General features: G+C 32.1%; 2 protein-coding genes across 5 annotated transcripts in view; both read right to left on the bottom strand.

The window, feature by feature from the left end:
* LOC133195760 (uncharacterized protein K02A2.6-like) overlaps positions 1–23,617 on the bottom strand; it is a 410,189-nt gene that overhangs the window by 37,984 nt on the left and 348,588 nt on the right. The gene's annotated exons all lie outside the window — the stretch shown is intronic.
* LOC133194688 (nicolin-1-like) lies at positions 8,028–23,524 on the bottom strand. Of its 4 annotated transcripts, XM_061330592.1 has the most exons (10): positions 23,329–23,524; positions 22,717–22,749; positions 21,205–21,295; positions 20,808–20,911; positions 19,799–19,909; positions 19,348–19,422; positions 13,972–13,995; positions 11,446–11,487; positions 9,534–9,638; positions 8,028–8,297 (listed from the first exon to the last, which is right to left on the bottom strand). In XM_061330592.1, exons 1-10 carry the CDS (start codon positions 23,455–23,457, stop codon positions 8,256–8,258), a joined length of 756 nt encoding a protein of 251 aa, XP_061186576.1. In that variant the 5' UTR covers positions 23,458–23,524; the 3' UTR covers positions 8,028–8,255. The 4 variants fall into 4 exon arrangements, with proteins under 4 accessions (XP_061186576.1, XP_061186578.1, XP_061186577.1 ...); XM_061330594.1 differs by lacking the exon at positions 11,446–11,487; XM_061330593.1 differs by lacking the exon at positions 22,717–22,749.

Raw genomic sequence — 23,617 nt, 5'->3', positions numbered from 1 at the left:
ATTTCTTCATTATCACCACGTATAAAACTGTTTTTTTTTTAAAAGTAATCAACGACTTTCTGACAGAATGGGTAAAAAGTGGATAGATAGGAACTACTTATATGAAAATATATTCCTTAACTAATTTATAAGTAGATTAATTACATTCTCTAACACATATTCAAGAAATTAAGAATTGATTGATTGATTGATTGTATGTTGTTTTACGTCCCATTCGAGAATTTTTCACTCATATAGAGACGTCACCATATACCGGTGAAGGGCTTCAAATTTTGACCTTTACTCGGCGCTCAGGGCCATTGAGCAGTGAGGGATCTTTATCGTGCCAACGCCTGCCGTGACACGGGGCCTCGGTTTTTAAGGTCTCATCCGAAGGACCCGCAACTTTCACTTCAAAGTGCCGAGCGCATGGCGAAGGAACAGTTGCTACCTATTTTTTATCGACTTAGGTCTGTCGCGGCCGAGATTCGAACTCACGACCTCCCGATCACGGAGCGAGCGCTCTACCGACTGAGCTACCGTGAACGGTAAATTAAGAATTGTAAACCTTTTTAAGATTATATATTAGATACTACTATTCATGATTCAGAAAGATTACTTTATGTTAAAGTTAACGTTAAATATCCGTTTTATGCATTTAATTAGGCTGAAATGTGTAACCTGGGATTCGTTGATATAAATTTTAATGGCTATAACAATCAGAGGGTCTTGAGACAATCAGACCAATATATATACCAGGTAGATTTTACCTGGTAGAATTTACATTTTTATTTTTGTGAGATTTAATTTTCATTGTTTTCGGGGTATGCAGAGACCCACAAATTCATGATCACCACAAAACGTAAAATTTCATATTGTAAAATCACTTATTTTCGTGGGGTCAAATTTTCGTAGTTTGACGAAAAAAATACTGGTTCGAGTGGATTTGATTTCGTGGGTGCAGGAAACACTTTTACTGTTGTATAGAATTTTAACATTTCGTGGGGGATATGAATTCGTGGGTCTCTGCATACACGAAATCAACGAAAATTAAACCCCCGCGAAAATTAGTGATTTCACAGTATGCATGAATGCTCAACACTTCTCCAACCACAAAAATCAAATCCCGCAAAACTCTTTTTTCTTCTCAAACCTCGAAAATTTGACCCCAGGAAAATATGGGAGTTTACCGTAAATCATCGTGTGACTTTTTTGCACTAAAAATAGCATATTTGTGGTATTACAAATCAAAACAGGCAATGAAATATTTTCTTGTGTCAAGCTTTTTATGATGTTAGTGCTGATTGGGTGAAAGTATCGTGCAGTTTAAAATAATGAAAGAAAAAGTTGGGGCCAGTGATGTAAAATTTGAGATATCGGTCAAAATTTGCACGTTATACGACGTGTAAAATTTATTCTAAAAAAAATATTAAATGAAACTAATATGTAGTATTCTTAGAACATAATAGCGAAAAAATTATAAAAATATGTAGAGCTAAAATTCTAAGATATTGAATTAAACAAATTCATTGATTTGAAGAATTTTCTTTTAAATATCATTCCTGACCACCACATGAAATAGTCCCCCACAAATCTTGTTTCTTTACGATTTTGTAAGCAGTTTTTAAATTGAACATTATATAATTTGTATCTGTTTCATCGACATATGTTTTAAAAATTGAATTGTAATAGATAGTTTTGAAGCTAAAGGTTCTGACCAAACTTTTCTCAAAAGCTGACGAGTGACATACCTTTAAATATTGAATATAATGTAATAAGTTTATTTTTGTTGAAACGCTTCATTTGATTGGATTAAAATTAGTTTATTTCGTACGAAACGAGTTCCATACGTCACAATGACTTACTCAAAAACGTATCAATCCGCTTGACGTTACTTTAAACTAGAAATATGTCTATAGGACGTGAATGCCCCGCCGAGGGTATATTAGTAATGCAACATGAAAATTTGTATTGGTGTATGAAAATTGATGAGAATATCTTGAATAGTTTCTTTAAAATTGAAATTGAAATCTAAAAAGTTGGATATAGATGATAAATTCTCGCCAAATTATGTATAAGTGCATAAACTTACATAAATATATCTTAAATGGTTTCTTTAAAATTAAACAAAATGCAAATCTAAGAAAAGTGAGGTCAAGGTCACAGGAAAGTTAAAGATCAAATGTTTTAATGCAGTTGAATACTTCTCACAAATACATATTTAAGTTTGATAAACATATTTTGAATGGTTTATTCAAAACGGAGCTAAAGACTAATTTAAAATAAATGAAGTTAAGGTCAAAGAAAAGTTCAAGGTAAAAAAATGTTGATGCAGTTGAAAAGGTGACATCAGTATGTATTAGCATATGAAGTTTGATAAAAATATTATGAATGTTTTCTTAAAAACTGAGTTAAACACAAATTGAGAAAAGTGAGGTCAAGGTCAAAGGAAAGGTCAAGGTCAAAAAATATTGATGCAGTTGAATAGCTTACATCAGTATGTATCAGCATATGAAGTTTTACACTTATTTAAGAAAAGTGAGGTCAAGGTCAAAGGAAAGGTCAAGTCAAAAATGCTGATGCAGTTGAATAGCTTACATCAGTCTGTATCAACATATGAAGTTTGATTACACTACCTTGAATGGTATCTTTAAAACTGAGCTAAACACTAATTTAAGAAGAGTGAGATCAAGGTCAAATGAAAGGTCAAGGTAAAAAAAATGTTGATGCAGTTACATACATGTTGCTCTCATTAATATTTATCAGCATATGAAGTTTGATAAAAATATCTTGGATAGTTTCTTTGAAACTGAGCTTTGAAGAGAGCTAAACGCAAATTGTGACGGAAAGACAGACGGAAGAATGGAAGGAAGGAAGGATGGACATGACAAACACTATATGTCCCGGCCATATTCATGGCGGGGCATAAAAATGCTCAATTTGAAGGCATTTTTGAAGGAGAAATTGTGTTATTTTCTGCATGCACTGAATGACGGAAAATTAAATTATAAGGAATAAAATTAATAGCTACCAAAGTTATACTGGTATAACCTGGGTTGGAACAATTAACGCTTTTTTATATAAACGGCTTCGCGGTTTACAAAGCGAAAACCGCTCCAACCCAAGTTATACAGTATATTTTCGGTAGCTATTAAATTCATTCCTGAAATGTAAAGATATTATGTATAATGTAATGAAATATGTCTTTTAAAATCTCGTCTCGTTCTCATAAAATAAATTACATGTACATTGCTGATACCAAAGAAATCTATACTGAATATAAAGCAAATTCCACAATAGCATAATGAATGTCACGACAAATGATAACACATTGACAAAATAACATTTTTGGAGAAATACATTTATTTATCAGAAAATAGAAGAAAGATCAGAAGAGCATATGTTTAGGTTAAACATTTGTAAAATAGTAGTTTTTTTAATAAAAAAAAAAATATAGATGCCTCTTCAGTTTCATTTCTGTTTATATTTCTATGATGTAGTTGGATGGTATACCATCGTTTCAAAATAATTTTTTCAAAATCATCAAGTTGGATATGCTAAAAGGTATGTAATGAAAATCTGAAATCTATAAAAATTTGTTTTACATGTATGTATTTATGTATGTTATATTTTAAATAACCTAATTGATATGAAGATAATTGCAATTAAACTAAATGTGCCTTGTTTGATGTTGTCCACTGCTATTGAGGTAAATTTTTCCCCCAACCTCTATTAATTTGGCATACATTATTTGCTAATAGCAAATAATGTATACCAAAATTTGAAGTCTTAATTTTAACATTTTCAGGTAAAGAAAATTTAACAACCGGAAAATGGAACTTGAAAAAATACCAAGAGAAATATTCTCCGGTAAAACATAGACCACCAACAGGTACAGATATAAATGCAAATCATCAGAAGATTCTTTCAATTCAGCAGCCAAGAAAAGGTTTATGGAGCACAAATTCTCTGGAAAATATTCATGAAACGAAAGAGAGGGATTTCATGCGGTCTCTTGATCGACCACATTCCATGGAAATTAACTCCAGTTTCGGGAAAAATTTCAAATTAGATGAAATTAATATCAAGCAACAGTGTATCGATTGTAGAGAGAGTACTTTAAATTTAGAAGATATCGTAAAAGTAATTCGACAGGCTGTTCAGGACAACAATAGAAGGGAAATAGAAGACGCGTTGTCATTCGTGTCTGAAGGGAACATGCGACATATTTGCAAGGAATTTTGCACAGAGAAACCAGAAAAATGTTTGGCTAGCAGTGCCATTATAAATAAATTGAAAAGCAAAATTTTAAGAAACATCGAAAACAAAGATGATATTGTGCGTATATGGGTGGGTCGGCAAGACGGAACGCCCATTGGAATTGATACAGTAGTAATTGTGACAAGATCTTCAAAACCATACGACCTAGGTGATAAAATCTGGGGGCTTAATATGCTTGTACGGTGTGCCGATTTATGTACCGATGAAGCATCAAGCTTGTTGATTCATGACGCAAATGATTCCGTCGGATCGTTAAGCGTTAAAATTACAGATTTGGATTTAAGTTCCCTCTTTAGCAAACACAGCAATATTACCTTAATAAATACATCTAATGTGTGCTCTGTTGGCTACAAAAATAATGTCAGAATAGAAAGGATTCCTTCGATTGTTATCCATTGTCACGTAAAAGGAGTGATACCAATTGGAGAAGACGCCTTTCCAAAGAGAATAAATGGACATCGAGTAGACGTCCGTGAAGCTGTTTGTGCCTTTGCAGTGAATCCAGCTCAACTTAGTGAGAGGATTGGAACCGAAGGTACCACGAGGACTGGCACACTAGGTGGTTTTGTAACGTTGCAAAATCCAGAGCGACAGGCCTTTTTGACATGTGCTCATGTTGTTTTACCAGTTGATGTGTTGAAAAAAGGAGAAAGCTTCAAGTATGCAAGGAGACGAGAGATACATGTTGTAGATGAAAAAGGGCTACCGTTCGGAAACGTCCACAAAGCTGAATTTAAACACGGAGGAGCAAACGAAGTAAGCATAGATGCCGCTTTAGTTGAAATCACTGATCAATATCGATATCCGTGTAATGGAAAGTTTGCACCAGTGTTCACTTCCGACCAGATTATCGAAGCAGGCAAGTACTAAATATCAAAAATCGAAATAATGAAATTAAGTTATATTACATCAATTTTTCAAATGTTTCTCTGTATATCCGAGATATATATCTATATATCTATATATCTATCTATCTATCTATCTATCTATCAATCACAAATTCGCGTTCTCGCAAAAATAAAATAAAAATAAATTTGAATCCCCGGTCGTGTGGTTTGGTATGAATTTTTTCCAACTCGTTGTGTGTTCTCTTAATTTCCAAACCTGGGGGATAGCACAACTCATAGGATGAAAATTATAATCCGACCACAAACCACGGGACATCCTATATAAATATATATGTATATACAGTGTATCATATTTAATGCAAACATTTTATTTCATAGGGTTTTCTGAAAACAACATGCCATGTTTCGATAATGGAGAAATGGAACAGATCAGAAACTCAAATTTTCGAAAACAAGTATTAAAAATGGGAGCCAAAAGTGGATTAACAATTGGTTCTTTGAAAATCGGAAGAAGTTGTGCAAGGATACATGATTACGACGTAGACGTAGATGACGATTTCTCTACAACACTTTATAAACAAATGGAAGTTATTCCTCAGATTGATCTATCCCAAACGTCTGATTCAAGGGAACCATTTCTAGATTACGGAGATTCTGGGTCTTTCGTTTATTTCATATCACAAGAACATCCTGCAGTTCTCAAGTGTATTGGGTTAGCCGTTGCTAAAACGTCTCATGGAACTTGTTTGATGACACCCATAGACAGAGTGTTTGACGCACTTGATCTCCCATATAATTGCTTGTCAAAATTCACAAAGAAAGAGACTCAGGGAGAGACGATTTCTGATATGTCATCTAAACTTGATAACATTTTGAAGAAAATGGCAACAAAAGACGACATCCAAAATATAGAAGGAGAAATTAGCATCATCAAGAAGAGATTGTCCGCTACAGAGTCTAATGTGAAGATACTTTTAGAGAGAAATATGTAGGAAACAAATCGCCTATAAAAGTGAAGCTTCAAATTGTTCTTAAATAATTATGTGAATCAATTTGGTTGCTAGTCGTAAATAATCTCTTGATTGTGAAATTCATTTCAAATTCATTGTGACTGGACAGATACATGTACAGTGTATATAACATGTAGTTAATATTATCAGGAGCACAATATTGCCACTCAGTAGGATGGGCCTCAGGCTTAATCAAATGATTTATTGTAATGACAATGACACTTTGTAATAAAGTTTTATTTCATTTTATTCAATTGTATAAGAGGAGTTGCGGATAAGTGCCCCAAAACGTAACGGACGTACAGACAGACACCCCAAATCACTTTACAAGGTCCCCGCTTTTCAAGCGGGGGATATAATAAGGGAGCTGAATCCTTTGAAATAATATCATCAACTGCTTGATCTTGCCTTACAGCAAAGAGCAAATTCCATTACTCAATGAAATCTGCCAGCACAATAGAGTATAGATATGTGACATACAGCTGAGATTCAGCTTTGTCACTTATCCATATTTCCTATCCATATTCACAAGAATGGGAGGTTCTTATCTGTAATTAGATGATTTTTATTAAGAAAAAACATGTTGAAATCTCAATTAGAAATATTTTTCGCCTAAATGGCAGCACCTCCTATTTTATGGTCATTATCTCCCTCTCTATATCCAAAGTCCCTGTTGCTTAATTACTGATAAAAATTCTGTGTGGCTCATGAAGAAGTCCCTGGCAAGTGCTCACAATTATTTATTGCATCTTTCATGCGAAGGCTGTCGCAGATCAAATCAGAAGCTTCAATAACTTTGGGAACATTTCACATGTGGTGGTGTTCATCTTTCATTTAAAAAACCGTTTCATTGTATAGTTAAAATTTTACATGCATTTACTAAACAATTCTGATAGGCCAAAAATCTCAAAATTGTTAAAAATATATTAAAAAGCCTTTGATCAGTTGATGTATCATTAAACACTCATCTTGACTATGACCCCATTATCCTAGAATACACCTATTTTAACTGCTGAAGAAGTGGATCATTCGATCCTCTTCATTCATGCAAAATTGAATTGTCTCTATAGTACATAAATGGTCGATATCGTCTGTAAAATAACGGAGAGGCAGATACTGATTGCAGCCTGGGTTGTCTAGTCAAGAAAATTCAGTAACACTAGTAACTCTTCTAGTGAAGAAGACGATGTAGAGCTGATGGAAGATTTACAGAAAATGATCCCATGCTAGAAGATTTGGCCGAATGTTTCGGTTCATCAAAAAATATGCAGAGGACCAATTTATGTCAAAAAAATTTGCCTAAGTTGGTAATGAAAGAGTTATTAACTGCAACATTGAACAGTGACGAAAAAAAAAAGAAGTAAAGGAAATTTGAATGAATTTCAAATGAGAACAATGAAATCTCTTTAAAAAATGAAGACATCTCAGAGATAAAAAAAATTAATCTTTTGAACTAAAAATTAAATTTTTCGTTTGAGAAATCCTTTCTGATGCTTTTATTTATTTACATGAGCAGTTGATACTAAAAGGGGAAAAATAAATTAAAAGTGTTGCAAATTTTCATATTCAAATAACAATTAACTACCTGATGAAGTAGATATAATTTATACCAAAAGAAAAAAACTATGAATACACAGTCATCATTGATCAGTCGATCCTTCAAACCTCCTTCATTTTTTCCTTACTGGGACAAAAATGACAAGGCTTACACGAACACTTCAATATGTTAACAAAATTTTAAGTTTCTTGAAATCTTGCTCCTGCAGGGAGGAGGAGTGGTGTGCACTCTGGGTTGATGTAAGAGAGAGAGAGAGAGAGAGAGAGAGAGAGAGAGAGAGAGAGAGTCCTTTCTATTTGTGATAGCAAAGAATAAGTTCTCCCAAAATTCAGTGAAAAAAAAGAAAACTGCTTGAAAATTAAACGTTTAATAAACACATGTATATCAATGACGATTAAGTTGTAACAATGGTTTACAATAAGGATATAAATTCTGCTGCACTGCAATGAAGTTAAAAAGCACATCAGAAAAATAAGTTGAGATTTATTCATAAGTGAGCTGTTCTGGTTTATACGGAGAGCAAGGAAAACATGGTTTCCTCAAATAAGTAACTGTTCTCATATAGCCAGTAAAGTTGATTCAGGTATATGCTAGTAAATTGATTTCATAGCATCCATCAACCTAGAATTATTAAAAAAATGAAGTCCATCATTGTACATTTATCATAATGACCTATTAAGTTTTTGTAACTTTTTTTAAAAAGAAAATTTTCATTAAATTTGTAAGACTCCAAAGTCCGACGGTCACGCCATAGTCGGATGGTCAGTGCCAAGCCCCAGTGGTTTGGTGTTGGTATGGACACCAAAGTCCGATGGCTAGTTTTCTATGAGACGCGAAGCGCTAAAATGCAATGGTGACCAAAGTCCAATGGTGCAGAGAATTGAAACAATCGACGTCTTTGACAACATTCCTACAACAATCTGTGCCATTTTCCAGAGTAAAAACGAATAATGACCCTCATAGAATTATGACCGAGGGTCAATTTTCGCTGTTGAAAAATGACTCGCTGTCATTATTCGACGGTCATTTTTCTACAGGTGTCATTATTCGTCTTTACACCAGCATTCAAAAATATTAATCCTCCCATACAATTTGACTGATTTTGCTCATTGCTTGCACCTACCTCATATATATTAGAATTAGTCCTCGCAAACCACTCTACTGATAAGGGTAGGTCTTTACACATTATTAGATTTGGGGTAAGTTTTCTCACACTATTCCACTAAATAGCTTATAGTTTTATTCTGGCACCCACCAAAGAGATATAGGGTACGTCCCTGAACACTATTTAACTCATTACGGTTAGTCTTTTTCCCAACCAAGATACGTATATGTAGGTCTGTTGTTACACACTTTGGAATAGGAATAGTTCCTCATCCTTCCGAGAGATTAAGATAAGCCTCGCACCCTCTCGAAAATTAGGGTTATAGTAGTACAATTATATTATTGCATATTCTAGTAAACCATTGTACTTTGGCAATCATATATTTAATATTCAATTTCATTTGTATTCATTTAAAACCGTCAGACATTGGTGTGGTGCAGCATCCCAAATTGACACAGTAGTACTTGGACATCATAAAGGTTAACTGTTTTGTTTTTTTTTTTTTGCACCATTGGACTTTGGCGTGTCAAACCATTGGGGTTTGGTGCAGACCATCAGACTTTGGTGTGAACTTTGGACTATGGAGTCCCATTGCACTTTGGAGTCCTACATACTGAAAACTTTTCTATTGTGTCTCTTTTAAGACACTGTACAATGTATTTATACACACGTATGAATGTAACACAAGTTTCTTGCATCAGGTACCCAGAAATATGGTACAATTACTGCTATCTATAAATACTTCAAAATACCTCGTATCTGCCTATGTCTGTCCTTGTTTGATTTACAGCCATTTCTTCTGATAAACCCCACAACTCTTGTAGACCTGAGGATATTGACTCCAAGTTAGGTATACCCTGAAAAAATTATCTTAGTTTTAATTTCAATGGTAAAATTTGAGTTTTTAAAAAAGAAACTTTTCTTCATTTAGAACTAAACATCATTCCAGTCTTAATTACGGAAATATTGCATGATTAAAATTATTGTAAATTTTAAATCCACATAGAACTGTAAGTTGAAAAGAAGGAGTATGTATTCACATATTTTAACTTTTCTAGATCATTGAAATCACAAGATTGAAAAAAGAACACAACATAGGAACCATGGGTTTTTTTCTCTGAAACATGAGACAAATTCATGTTCTGTTTTCTTCTGACCATAATTCTCAAAAGGTTAAAAAATTATGTTTAATTGTTATTATGCTTTAAAATTATTATAAGGTTAACAGAGACCTTTAGTGGTCTTTGGAGTAAAGATTGAGACAGTTTTTTTGGTTTCACGAAGGCATTTAGTTCTTCAAAGCTTATAGTATATATTTTTTGTTAAATAAAAAAATATGCAAAATTTTCACTTTGTTTTAATCATAATCAATTACTCAATTACTTTCAAATTACATTACATTGTATAACAATTTAAGACTTGTTATGAACTGAAAAGAAAAAAAATTAGCATTTATTTTCATCATATTTTCTCCTCATAAAATATATCCAAAACACTTACATTTTCAAAAATTGCATCAAGTATACTTATGATGAAGATATCATTTTGTATTTAAAGATTTTCTCTCCCTCTAACTACGAGGGCTGTTCGGAAATTATTGAGACAATGTGTACATATTTTTTTCTAATGAACGTCTTTCGGTAAAAATTTGCATATACGTTTGGCAAATACTAAGAATTAATAAAAGCAAAAAATATTTTATAAATATTTCATTTTTTCTTTTCAGTGGTATATTAATGTGTCAATAGTAGGGGTACCCGGCGCAGTCATGAAAATAGATGTTGAAAATGTGTAACACCAACGTTCAAACTCTCGGTGGACCCATAGTAAGAGCGAAAATAATTCATGTATAAAATTTTTCAATTTGATTTTGACTTCATTTTCTGCAAGTTTGTTAGAAATTCGATCAGAAATACGGAGATCATAAATAAATTTATGCGCGGCATAGAAATCTGAGAACGACGACAAAATGGATTTTGACATCAAGGCGGCGCAGCGAGCATACCCATAATTTTGTGTAGCGCTATGGAGAACTCTTTTCCAGACTAAACGACCTGCTAAAACAACAACAATAAAAAAACATGTCTAAGGGGTTTTTTTTTATTGGTATAAATTTTTTTCTTACAAAATATTCAACTAGAGTAAAAACAAAAGCTCCGGACGACCATCAGTTATTACGGACTAAATAACGTAGACCAGCGTTGCATTAATCGGTACTGCAAGATGCTAATTCAACCTGTATATGACACTTCATGTATTTTTACACTGGGGTAGCAACAGCACACATATTTTTTATTTTATTTTTTAAAGAATTGTTTAAGAAGAGAGACATTTGATTTTTGGAATGTTATATGTGATAACAGAGAAAGAAGAGTAAACGCTTCTCGATTGTTTCACATGGTAAAACATCTCCGGCTGACGTGACGTTAAAATGACGTAGCGATGCTGCTCCAGGTCGATAGACATATGCATGTTTATAATTTCACCGGTACTTGTCTAATTATCCTATAAATGAGAAATTTTGCACATTTCTTTTCTTCGTTCTTGATAAAATGTTGACGAATCTCTGGCCTTTATGGAGTAAAAGTAAATGTCTCAATAATTTCCGAACAGCCCTCGTAAGATATATATATATAGTTTTCTACCTACAGATCTACATCTTACCACATCTTCTATATCCTGGCTATCAGAATCATCAAAATAAATCTGAAAGCATTGGTCATTACGTAAAGCTCTTTTTATAAACTACGCCATCATAATTTGAACAAGAGTCCATCATTATATAAGCCCCTTTTATCTACAATTTTACTGGTTACATATAATTCCTGTAATACACTATGAGTAGCAAAGTGTGATGTTATGATCAATTGTGTCTAGTATTGTTTGCACCAAGGGTGATTTGAACCAGTATCACTTTTTGGGGAGGGTACTGAATGTACGGAAGCCTATTTAGGACCTATTTTTGAATTCGATATAACGAATTATCGAATTTTTTATAACAAATTTAATTTGTTTTAACAATTTCTTGGAATTCGTTATAACGAATTTAATCTGTTATAAAAAATTTGTTGATTTCGTTATAACGAATTCAAAAATTTATTATAACGAATTAAATTCGTTAATATGAATACTAAAATTTGTTATAGTGAATAAAATTCGTTAAAACAAAATCTTTAATTTGTCATAACGAATTACATGTAAATTTGTTATAACGAATTTGACAAAACGTTTTATCGAATCCATATATATTTTTCTATAGACCCTGATTGTTGAATTTGATTAAACGAATTTAATTTGTTATAACAAGATTAAGAATTTGATTAAAGGAATTTAACACATGTATATCATAATAAGTTTTTGAATTAGTTATAATGAATTTAACAATCTGTTAAATCAAATTTAATTTGTTATTACAAATTCAGAAATTTAAAAAAAAATTAAATTCATTATAACTATTTCGACAAATCATTATATCAAATTCATAATTATTTTTTTGATAGGTCCTAAATGTACGGAAGCCCATTTAGGACCTATCAAAAATATCTTTTAATTCAATATAATGAATTGTCGAATTTGTTATAACGAATTTAATTCGTTAAAACAATTTCTTTGAATTCGTTTTAACGAATTTAATCTGTGATAACAATTTTATTGAATTCATGATAACGAATTCAAAAATTTGTTATAACAAATTAAATTTGTTATAACAAATTCTAAAACTTGTTATAACGAATTAAATTCGTTAAAACGAATTCCTTAATTTGTTATAACGAATTAAATTCGTTAAAATGAATTCTACAAATCGTTATATCGAATTCATATATATTATTTTATAGGCCCCGATTGTTGAATTTGATTAAACGAATTAAATTCGTTATAACAAATTTTAGACTTTGTTTAAACGAATTTAATTTGTTATAACAAATTTTAGAATCCGTTTATACGAATTTAATTCGTTATAACAAATTTTAGAATTCGTTATAACAAATTCAGAAAATTTGTTATAACAGATTAAATTCGTTATAACGAATTCAGATAGATTGTTATAACGAATTAAATTCGTTATAACAAATTTGACAATTCGTTATATCAAATTCAGAAATATTTTTCGATAGGTCCTAAATGGGCTTCCGTATAAATGGGCTTCTTTAGTACCTATCAAAAAATATTTTTGAATTCGATATAACGAATTGTCGAATTTGTTATAACAAATTTAATTTGTTTTAACAATTTCTTTGAATTTGCTTTAACAAATTTAATCTGTTATAACAAATTCGTTGATTTTGTAATGATGAATTCAAAAATTTATAATAACGAATTAAATTCGTTAATATGAATACTAAAACTTGTTATAGTGAATAAAATTCGTTAAAACAAAATCTTTAATTTGTCATAACGGATTCATTTCGTTATAACGAATTTGACAAAACATTTTATCAAATTCATATATATTTTTCTATAGACCCTGATTGTTGAATTTGATTAAACGAATTTGAATGTAACATTGAAGTATTTTTTTTTTCATCTTGACAGTTTTCAAAATGTACACGTATGATACTGATTCATGGTTACCTTGTGTGCAAAAATCCCATGATTGTAACAAGGGATTCCACACAAATTGGAATTATACTTGATAAATAGAAAGAAAAGGGGATGGGGAGTGGGACATATTATTTCTTGTCTTTAGTAACATTAATAGATTCTGTACTTATTTTTAAAAATTTATCTGCACAACAAATCATGCATCTCAACAATATATATACATTCTATTATTCCATGTGATGAGAACTTGAGAGAAACTGGAAAAAAATTTTCAAAAAAAAAAAAAATAAATAAAAAAAAAATCTTTTTTCTTAAGTTTACTAAAACTTCTAAAATACTGCCAAAAAAGCAATTCATTTTATGTGTGAAATAAAACAGTTATTGAACTTTTAAAAACTTAATGAATTTTGATGACTGATATTTAATTATATTAAATAACAAACCACTTAAAACAATAAGCATGCATGAAATTAATACAGACAAAATGTATTTAGAAACTGAGTTGTTTGAAAGAAGGGGATATGATTCCAAAACATTTCTTCTCCATGAAAAATAGAAAATGGTGTTTGTGTAAGTAGCACTCTAGATTTATTATAAAAAATAGTAAAAAGTGAGAAAAAAATGGTGACTTTTCTCAAAATTACTCACTTTTTCCTTGGCTTTTGTTTGTAACTGTATCAAGAATGTGTTTTGTTAAGAATAAAAATAAACTTGATTCACATTTACTTAATGAAAAATAATTTTCACATATGCAAGTACAATGTTGTGACAAAAGAATTATGTAAAGTAAGGCTCAACCACATATTAGACATCCTTGATGGTTTAGCATTAAGTGATGAAAGAAAATTGAAGAATAGTCAACTAAAATAGAAAAAATACAAAATGGAATGAAATTTTTATGTGGCTGAAATTGTACATTAAAATACTAAAAGATTTAAATAAAGTGAACTCAAGTTTTTTCAGAAAATATATTAAGTAACAATGCAAAGAATAAGTTTTAACTGAATAAATTATGCCCTAGCTAGCTACCATAATATCATTCCCAAATTTCAGTATCTCCAGCAATACTTCAGATCTTCAGGGTTAATATAATTACCTAGCAGGCACATGGGAAATGTTTTTGGTATTCTCTCTTCATTACTTATTCCACCCAAGAAAACACTGTCATAACCGCCATTTTAATATTATGGGCATTTTACTCCTTGTTCTAACTTTCTTACAAATTATTCAGATTTTTTTTTTGGGGGGGGGGGGGGTTAAAATATTTTTGAAAATTTTCAGTTTCCTGCTTCAGTTCTATGCAATTTCTAGCCATTTTTAAGCTCTGAAACAGAATTTATTTTGAAGTAGAAGAAATGTCTGAAGAATTTTTATTTTCAAAATGTTTTCAATTCGTAATACATATCAAAAACTTTTAAAGACAATCATTACATACAACATGGAAAGCAAACTTACATTTGTTATCAAATTTAAATATTTTTGTACCTTTTCAAAAAGACAACCCTTAGTTCTAGGTTATAAACTGTAAGTTTGACACACTTTATTGTTACAATTAAGTTATGTATAGAATCAGAATTAAAACAGTCCTCCACCCTTCATTTCTTACTGAATTATTAGGTCTACTGGGAGCATGATTCAAAATATAGCTTGCATCCATTCTCTCTCCCTGTATTTAAAAAGTGTGAAAATAAAGGATTTGTCCTTTATTTCCTGTTTTAAAGAAACTGTTCTCCAAGAAAGCAATTAATTTGTTCTCACAAAAACCCTTGACCCTAATCAAACTGTAACAGCATTTTACATGTATCCAGTTCATACAGAGCTGCCTCAAAGTTTTGCAGGCTTCTGTACATATCAAAAGTGCAAAAATACATGTATTAGATTCAAGATGACAATATATCCTTAGAATTTCAAAACAAGAGGCCCAAGGTCCTTAACGGTCACCTGAGTATAATACAACAATTTAGAAGTTAAATACACTGACAGATGAAGCTTTGTTGCCCTAAAGCAAGAGAAGTAGGAAGATCAGGATCAACAAAATAATTAGTCTAGTATTCAGTATCAACTCATAACTTAAGTTCTAATCTGTCCCCCACTTAACATTATCACCATGCAGACTATTAACAAACTATTAGTGCTTCTGTACTATTTTTAAACCCATATTAAGACCTCTAGCATTGACCTCTCTTATGGTCTTTGAAGAACTTTTAATAAGATAAGTTATTTTTGTCTCATTTTTATTTATCTATTACTTACAGGTCTGCCTGATTATTAAAACTAAGAAAGTACTTTTTGAATTATACGATAAACATTCTTGCATAATTATCTTATTCTATTAATCTTTCAAATACATTATTTACAGTGATTAATTATCAAAGGTGAATGGAAAAGGGGAATAACTTCTCTCAGTAGAATACAAATTAATAGAGCCCTGTCCAGGATCAGAATGCTTAGACAAATTGTCCAGATGTTCAAAAATCTGGTAGAAATACGCTTACTTATATCATTTAATCTTTTACTCAGTTTGCTTTCGATATGCCCAGAAGCAGAGAAGAATTTCACAGGTACAATGCATTTTCACTACAGATTCAACAAAGCCTTACCCTAACACCAGAACCCAAGACCAAAGGTCAAGAAATTTACAAATTTGGAAGAGTTACCCTCATCATCATAACTATGGACTTCAAAGAATTAACACTTTTCCACTATATTATCAAAAGCCCCCCCCCCCCCCCCTTCCTCGTTATGCCAGAACCCCTGACCCTAGGACCACAAGATTTAAAAATTCTGTTCGAAGCTCCCATCTTCATCATAGCTAAGCAATTTATTTATCAGCTCAACACTAAGGAGCAGACAGGATTAGTTAATGATTAATTAATAGAATTAATGCATTTTCACTATATAATCAATAGAGCCCCCCCCCCCCCCCCCCCTCAAGAACCCCAAAAACTGAGGCCATGTATTTAAAAATTTTGGAAGAGGCATCCTTGCCTATCATAATCATGCACTTAGTTTGAATAATCTCCAGTAGCAAAGAAGAAGATTTTCATAGAATCAATGCATTTTCACTATATAATCAATAGAGCCCAACCCTAACACCAGAACCCCTGACCCTGGGGCCATGACATTCACAATTTTTGAAAAGCATCCTTATGCATCATAACCATGCACTTTGTTTGTTTAAATAATACCCAGGAGCAGAGAAGATTTTCAAAGAATTAATGCATTTTCACTATATAGTCGATAGAGCCCCGCCCTAACACCAGAACCCCTGACCCTGGGGCCATGACATTCACAATTTTGAAAGAGGCACTCTTGCTCATCATAACTATGTACTTAGTTACTTAATATAATACCAAGGAGCAGAGAAGATTTTCAAAGAATTAATGCATTTTCAGTAGATAGTTGATAGAGCCCCACCCTAACACCAGAACCCCTGACCCTGGGGCCATGACATTCACAATTTTGGAAGAGGCACTCTTGCTTATCATAACTATGTACTTAGTTACTTTACTTAATACCTAGGGGCAGAAAAGAAGATTTTCAAAGAATTAATGCTTTTTCACTATATAATCTATAGAGCCCCGCCCTAACACCAGAACCCCTGACCCTGGGGCCATGAATTTCACAATTTTGAAAGAGGCACTCTTGCTCATCATAACTATATACTTAGTTACTTTATTTAATACCAAGGAGCAGAGAAGAAGATTTTCAAAGAATTAATGCATTTTCACTATATAATCAATAGAGCCCCGCCCTTACACCAGAACCCCTAACCCTGGGGCCATGACATTCACAATTTTGGAAGAGGCACTCTTGCTCATCATAACTCTGACTTAGTTACCTTATTTAATACCCAGGAGCAGAGAAGAAGATTTTCAAAGAAATAATGCACTTTCACTATATGATCTATATAGCCCCACCCTGGGGCCAGAACCCCTGACCCTGGGGCCATGAATTTCACAATTTTGAAAGAGGCACTCTTGCTCATCATAACTATGTACTTAGTTACTTTATTTAATACCCAGGAGCAGAGAAGAAGATTTTCAAAGAATTAATGCATTTTCACTATATAATCAATAGAGCCCAGCCCTAACACCAGAACCCCTGACCCTGGGGCCATGAATTTCACAATTTTGGAAGAGGCACTCTTGCTCATCATAACTATGTACTTAATTACCTTATTTAATACCCAGGAGCAGAGAAGAAGATTTTCAAAGAAATAATGCACTTTCACTATATGATCTATATAGCCCCACCGTGGGGCCAGAACCCCTGACCCTGGGGCCATGAATTTCACAATTTTGGAAGAGGCACTCTTGCTCATCATAACTATGTACTTAATTACCTTATTTAATACCCAGGAGCAGAGAAGAAGATTTTCAAAGAAATAATGCACTTTCACTATATGATCTATATAGCCCCACCGTGGGGCCAGAACCCCTGATCCTGGGGCCATGAATTTCAAAATTTTGGTAGAGGGCTCAATGCTTATTACAATGATGCCAACAGTTTGACTGCTTGATGTCCAGGAGTAAAGAAGAAGATTTTTAAAGATTGCATTATTTTTGGTGGTTTTAGCTCCACCCCTCAGGCCCCAGGGGGGCAGGGACCATGAAATTCAAATTTTTGTTCCCCTTCACCCATAGATGCTATATGCCAAATTTGGTTGAAATTGGTTAAGCGGTTTCAGAGAAGAAGCTAAAAATGTTCAAATGTTAACGCACGACGCACGCCGACGGACGAGAACGGATAGCAATAGGTCACCTGAGTGACTCAGGTGACCTAAAAAAGCATAATTATAATTGCAATTAATTCACAGTCTCTGAACATGATGAAATGATATGAATTATGTTGCTAAATATTATGTATTGAAAAGTTTATAGCTGAGGAAAACATAATGTGTTACAATAACATGCATATATTGTTGACTTAAGAGCAATGTTAAATTACAGTGAAGCACAGAGAAGTTTGGGCTTTGCTAGTTTGTGTTAAATGTAATGAGTGATGTAATAATTGTTTCTGATACGCAGTTTTCCCTTAAAGCTCCACCCTACAAAAGTGATTGTTGGCTTCAGTATTTCGAATTCATAATGCTAGACTTACGAAGCTCCACCTACCCCTATATTGTTCCAGTCCAATTGGAATTCGATCTTTTTAGCCTCATTTTTTAAGACTATTACTGTTACCAGGGGACATTGTTATTGTCCATAACTGCCCTATATATTGAACACATGATGCTAAGAAGAAACTAGAATTTTGACCATTATTGGAGCAAGTAATCCTTTTTGTCACTTTATTTTTTTTTCTAGACTTTAACCTGGTTAAGAACTGCTTCTTCATTCTTAAAAAGAAGCTGTCACAGGAACAATTTTAATTTAGAACTTATAATATCGAGTTTAAACAGCAATGCTAATATGTTCAAACGTGCAATAATTGTAATATTCGACAGACTACAATGCATATATAGCCATTTTCAATTATCCACACACTTTATAAGCAATTCTTTTTTATTGCTTATTTAATTTTTGTGAGACTGATGTGCAGAGCTTCAATCAGCTTTCAACGAGAAGCGAATCTGAAACAATAACATCACTCCACATGACATAAACTAGCAATTGCTAAGCTTCATGGTGCTTCATTTCAAAAAGCTAAAGCAGTTAAAATAAAATAAAAATAAATTAAATATTTCAGAGGCAAGCATTTCAGCTTAAACCTTGTATTTAAATATTTATCTCAAGACAATGATTATGCTAATGACATTGAAATATCATGCAAATTATAAACATAACCTATTCATTAATTCACTAAATGGAAAAAAAATGTTTTATTTATTGGTCTATTGCTAATCAAACTTAGCAAACCAAAGGAAGGCAGTTAAAATTCAAGGGTTTAAATGACTTTAAATCTAATACAATTTCTAAAATACTAATCATAAAAATAAATATTATCAACTAAAACAAGGCTGTATCAATATTTAAACAAAATGAACTCATTAAATGTCAGTTAAGAAGTACAAAGCCTTACCTCTAACTTGTGCTTGGTGCTGTTGGCAGAGCTCTCCGTCAACCATGCAGGCAGGGGTGGGGGTTTGCTCATCATCTAAGGGATACATTCAACCCATGGGTATTTGCATATATAGGGGCATTAATTGTAAGTAATATTTCATTCTCCTATTATATAATAAATTAAACTTAGAATTCAATTAATTCTTCACTCTAGATAATTATATATATTGTCTTTCATAGTATCATCTGATATTATCCTTATAAATCATCAATATAATGAATTTTGATTGAAATTTAGTAATCTAATTAATTGATACAAATCCAGTATTAAATCAATATGATGAATGCCTTTTAAAATTATTCTCTGATGAATTGACTAATCTCTGACTGTTTTACAGAGTTTATACCACTGATTATGCTGAATGTGCAGTCTGGAATGGACCAATCAGAAAGAGTTTTACAGATTTTACCTCTGATGACCTGTAGAGTCTGAGATCTTCTATACGGAACTCCTTCCACACAGGAGAAGGCTGCTGTAGAATTATACGCATGGCTGATATGTTGCAGATGTCAAAGGAAAACTGAAAGAAATATGAACATGATAATATTTTGCACAATAATATAATATTTATTCCTTGTTCAGAAAAAACATATGGATCAGAATTCAAATAAATTTTGGGATTTCTATGATGTCAATCATATTTTTCTGGCTGATGTTGGACATCTACTGACATGAAAAACATGATTTAAATAAAGAATTCTCCTAAAGGTGTTTCTAGCAGCTTGTTTATATGACATATAATTATATAAAGGTTTTGGCCAGTATGTACGCCAATTTTAAAAAGAAAGAAAAACAAATGAATAATGTAACCAGCGAGGGAGAGAAATGCAATGAACCAGGATTTGAACAGGGGCCCCCCGAATCACTAGTCAGGTGCTCTACCAACTGAGCTATTTGACCATCAAACCTGCCTGACTGTCACAATAAAATTAATGAAATATGACTTCAAGACATTGGTCCAATATCATGAATTTATTTTCGTAGGTCAAATATAAAGCAAAATACTTTTTTTCCATTTCAATTGCCTGTTTGTCTTTTGGCAACTTAAAAATGGATAAAAACTTTTAAACTTCATACATGTATTTAGTTAATATGAAAGTCGTCATTGCTACATTCAGGTCAGGATCAAGATATGCTCACACAATAAACAAAACAGATTTTATCATTTGACCACTAAGGTAAATGACATTTCAAATTGAAAAATTACTTTGTCTGTTCATTCATACAGTAAAACTTCTCTATATTGTGTATTCCCACATCTTGTCTAATAAGATGTAAACTTTAAGTCCCTTTCAATAAAATTAATTGTTTAAAATGTTGTCTGTTCTGGAATTCTGTCTAATCTGGCCAATTTCTATGGAATCAGTTGTGTTCAGATTATACAAGTTTCACTGCATATGGTTTAATTTTGTACGTACTTGTTTCTTTGAAATAGAAAAGTAATCCTGGGAACCACTTTCTTTATGTGGGTTAGGCATAAGTCTCATTTTACGCACACAGGTCCTCCATTTTATGTCACCTGCTAAAAACATAATTAATTCATATATATATACATGTAATTTACAAATTTTCAGATTTATATAAATTCTGATAGGTCAAATAGTTATCTTAAGTAGAGCTTTGGTATACAATCTTTTTTAACTAAGCAATAAAATTAAGATTATATTTTGCCGTTTAAAATTTTCAGTTATTGAAAACAAGTATCGGTCTAAATCCTGTATTAGACAAATGTTTTAAAATTTTTCCATTTTTCCATAGATAGGGATCAACACAATAAAAAAAAGTAGATGAGAAATAGTACTTTTTTAAAATTACCTGAGTCTGTTCCATTGTCTGGTGCTGCCTTGAACTTTACTCGTATTGAAATATATGCTGTGTAGTAATTCTTAAAGCATATCTCTCCCACCTGTTCATCAAGAAATGCAATTAATTACTAAGTTGTGCACACAAATAATTAAGCATCATAAAATTCATATGCTATAAAGAAAATTTAGATTATGATATTGTGAAAATTAAATATAACAGCTGAGTGGAATTTAAGATTTCAAGAAAATGCCATCTTGTTCCTGAAGCATGAATTAAGGTGATACATATTGTGATTTTCAAAAGAGGCACAGGGATACATAAAAAAAAACACATAAAAATGAAATAATGATAACAAATTTCCATTCAACCACTGACAGCCTGAAAATTACACACTAAAATACAAGGGATAAGTACCTCAATTATACAAACAACAACAAAATACATCTTTGTAAGTTTTCTCTAGTATGAAAATAAACATGATAAATATAGATTCCATAATCTATGCAAGTTAGTTACTGCTTCTCCATCTCAAATTCATCATTTTTTTTTATGTCAAAAGGCATGAGGTTTATATATATATATATATATATATATATATATATATATATATATATATATATATATATATATATATATATATTGCCAAGTGCATTTTGACACCCAAAAAATTAAAAACTGAAAGTTGATGAAGAACAGTAACTAATGAACACACTATCATAATCATGACTATGCAACCTATTCTCCCTATACAGAATGCTTTAATTTTTCACACTGTTTTCATGACACTTTTCACTCTTCTGTAATAAAATCAATGGTTGAAATATACTGTAGCCCGAAGTCCGAGGCTAATCGTTTTAAGACTCTGGCTAACTAATTTAAATGTAACGATAGTCCCTTGGACTAACAGACCAGGAAAAACAATTTTTCATCGGTTTGCTTTCGTCTTCTATGTAGACTGTTTTTTTTTTTAACTGAAAACTAGTTTAATTTGTTCTTTGTCACCAAAGCATTTGAAACTTTTACTCATGATATGTTTTCATTTTGCATAAAAAGTTGTTGGGCTAGTTAGTTTGAAGTTTAGGCTTATTAAGCCTAGTAATTTTTTACTGATCAGTAGCCCCTGGGCTAGTGAGTTTTCCAGGAAAATTTCAACCCCTGATAATAAAAAAAAACTTTTTTCCTGTGTACCTACCTCAGTTGTCAGCTGGAGGACCAAGAGTATAAATGGCAACTGTACTCAATATGCAGATTGATGTTACTTGAGAAACATTTGATCAGAAGAGATGTCAGAAAGATATAACAAGAAAGATTCTAGTTCAGAGTCAAATTCTCTCCTCGGTTTCTCTTGTAAATTAGAGAAACTTAAGCAGAATCACCAGGAGAGAGTGATCTAACATGGTTCTGTAATGGGAGAATATTAATTTACATCATATTATATCAACAGCGTGAGATCAGTTAAATGCAGGTGTTATACAAAAACACACAAGCATAGTTGGTGCTACCATGTGTTAGTTAAATTACCCTTTCACAGAGGGATATGGGTACAGTCTGCTTCTGCAAGAAAAGTGGGAATGGGTCAATGGGTGTTATTAAAAGTGCTCTAATCACTAGTTTCAACATTTATACACTTGGTTAATTCAGTGCTGAAATGAATGTCAAAATATCAAGATTATCCTAACAATCAGTGATTACAATTAAAAACAAAATAAGATTTTTTGCTTTGCTCATGTACATCACAGCACAAAAGACTTCTGTGAAATAATCAGAGGTTTCAGCTATTCTAAGTATCAAGATCATTTCCAGTGATGATTCGTTTGAATTTTCACCGGGATAAATTTCTTTAAAAAAATAGCAAATTAATTAATTGCAAAAAAATCAGCACCGTTGCTTTTCTAGGTCATTTACAAATCATTCAACTGAATTATTATTTGTAGTGAAACATATTCCCAGGTACATCTATAATGTCTATCACTTCTAATTAGAAAGTGTCCTAATGTTTGAAAGCTAGAGTACTCTAAATAAAGCATTTTGAAAAAATTCAAATAATAAAAACAGTAATGGCAAACTGATTTTAAAAAAAAAAGTATAGCTCTTCTTTTATTCTGAGTAAATTCGGGTGAGATATTTCCTCACCTCTGGCACTGAAACATTCGGGAATGTGATCTCTATCACTTTACATCCTGAGTGGAACACACTCTTCTGATCCTCTACCGTCAGAACAAATGGGTTCTTTATTGAACAGTGAAGGGGGCGGTCGCCCATCACCTTAACCGTTGAAAATTCAAGGCACCTGATGATTTTTGCCTCTTTGTTGTCAATGAAGCGCTTCCTGAATCACAATCAGTTTAGTCTCGTACTTTTAGTTAATTAAGAATATCTAAATAAGTTTATTTATTTAGTGGTATATATTTCATATTTTTGT

The sequence above is a fragment of the Saccostrea echinata genome, unplaced genomic scaffold (assembly GCF_033153115.1).
Source record: "Saccostrea echinata isolate AGI-Se365-2 ecotype Australia unplaced genomic scaffold, CSIRO_AGI_Sech_v1 ptg000029l, whole genome shotgun sequence".
Taxonomy (NCBI): domain Eukaryota; kingdom Metazoa; phylum Mollusca; class Bivalvia; order Ostreida; family Ostreidae; genus Saccostrea; species Saccostrea echinata.
The sequence above is the reverse complement of the archived record's forward strand: the minus strand, read 5'-3'. Positions and strand labels throughout refer to the sequence as shown.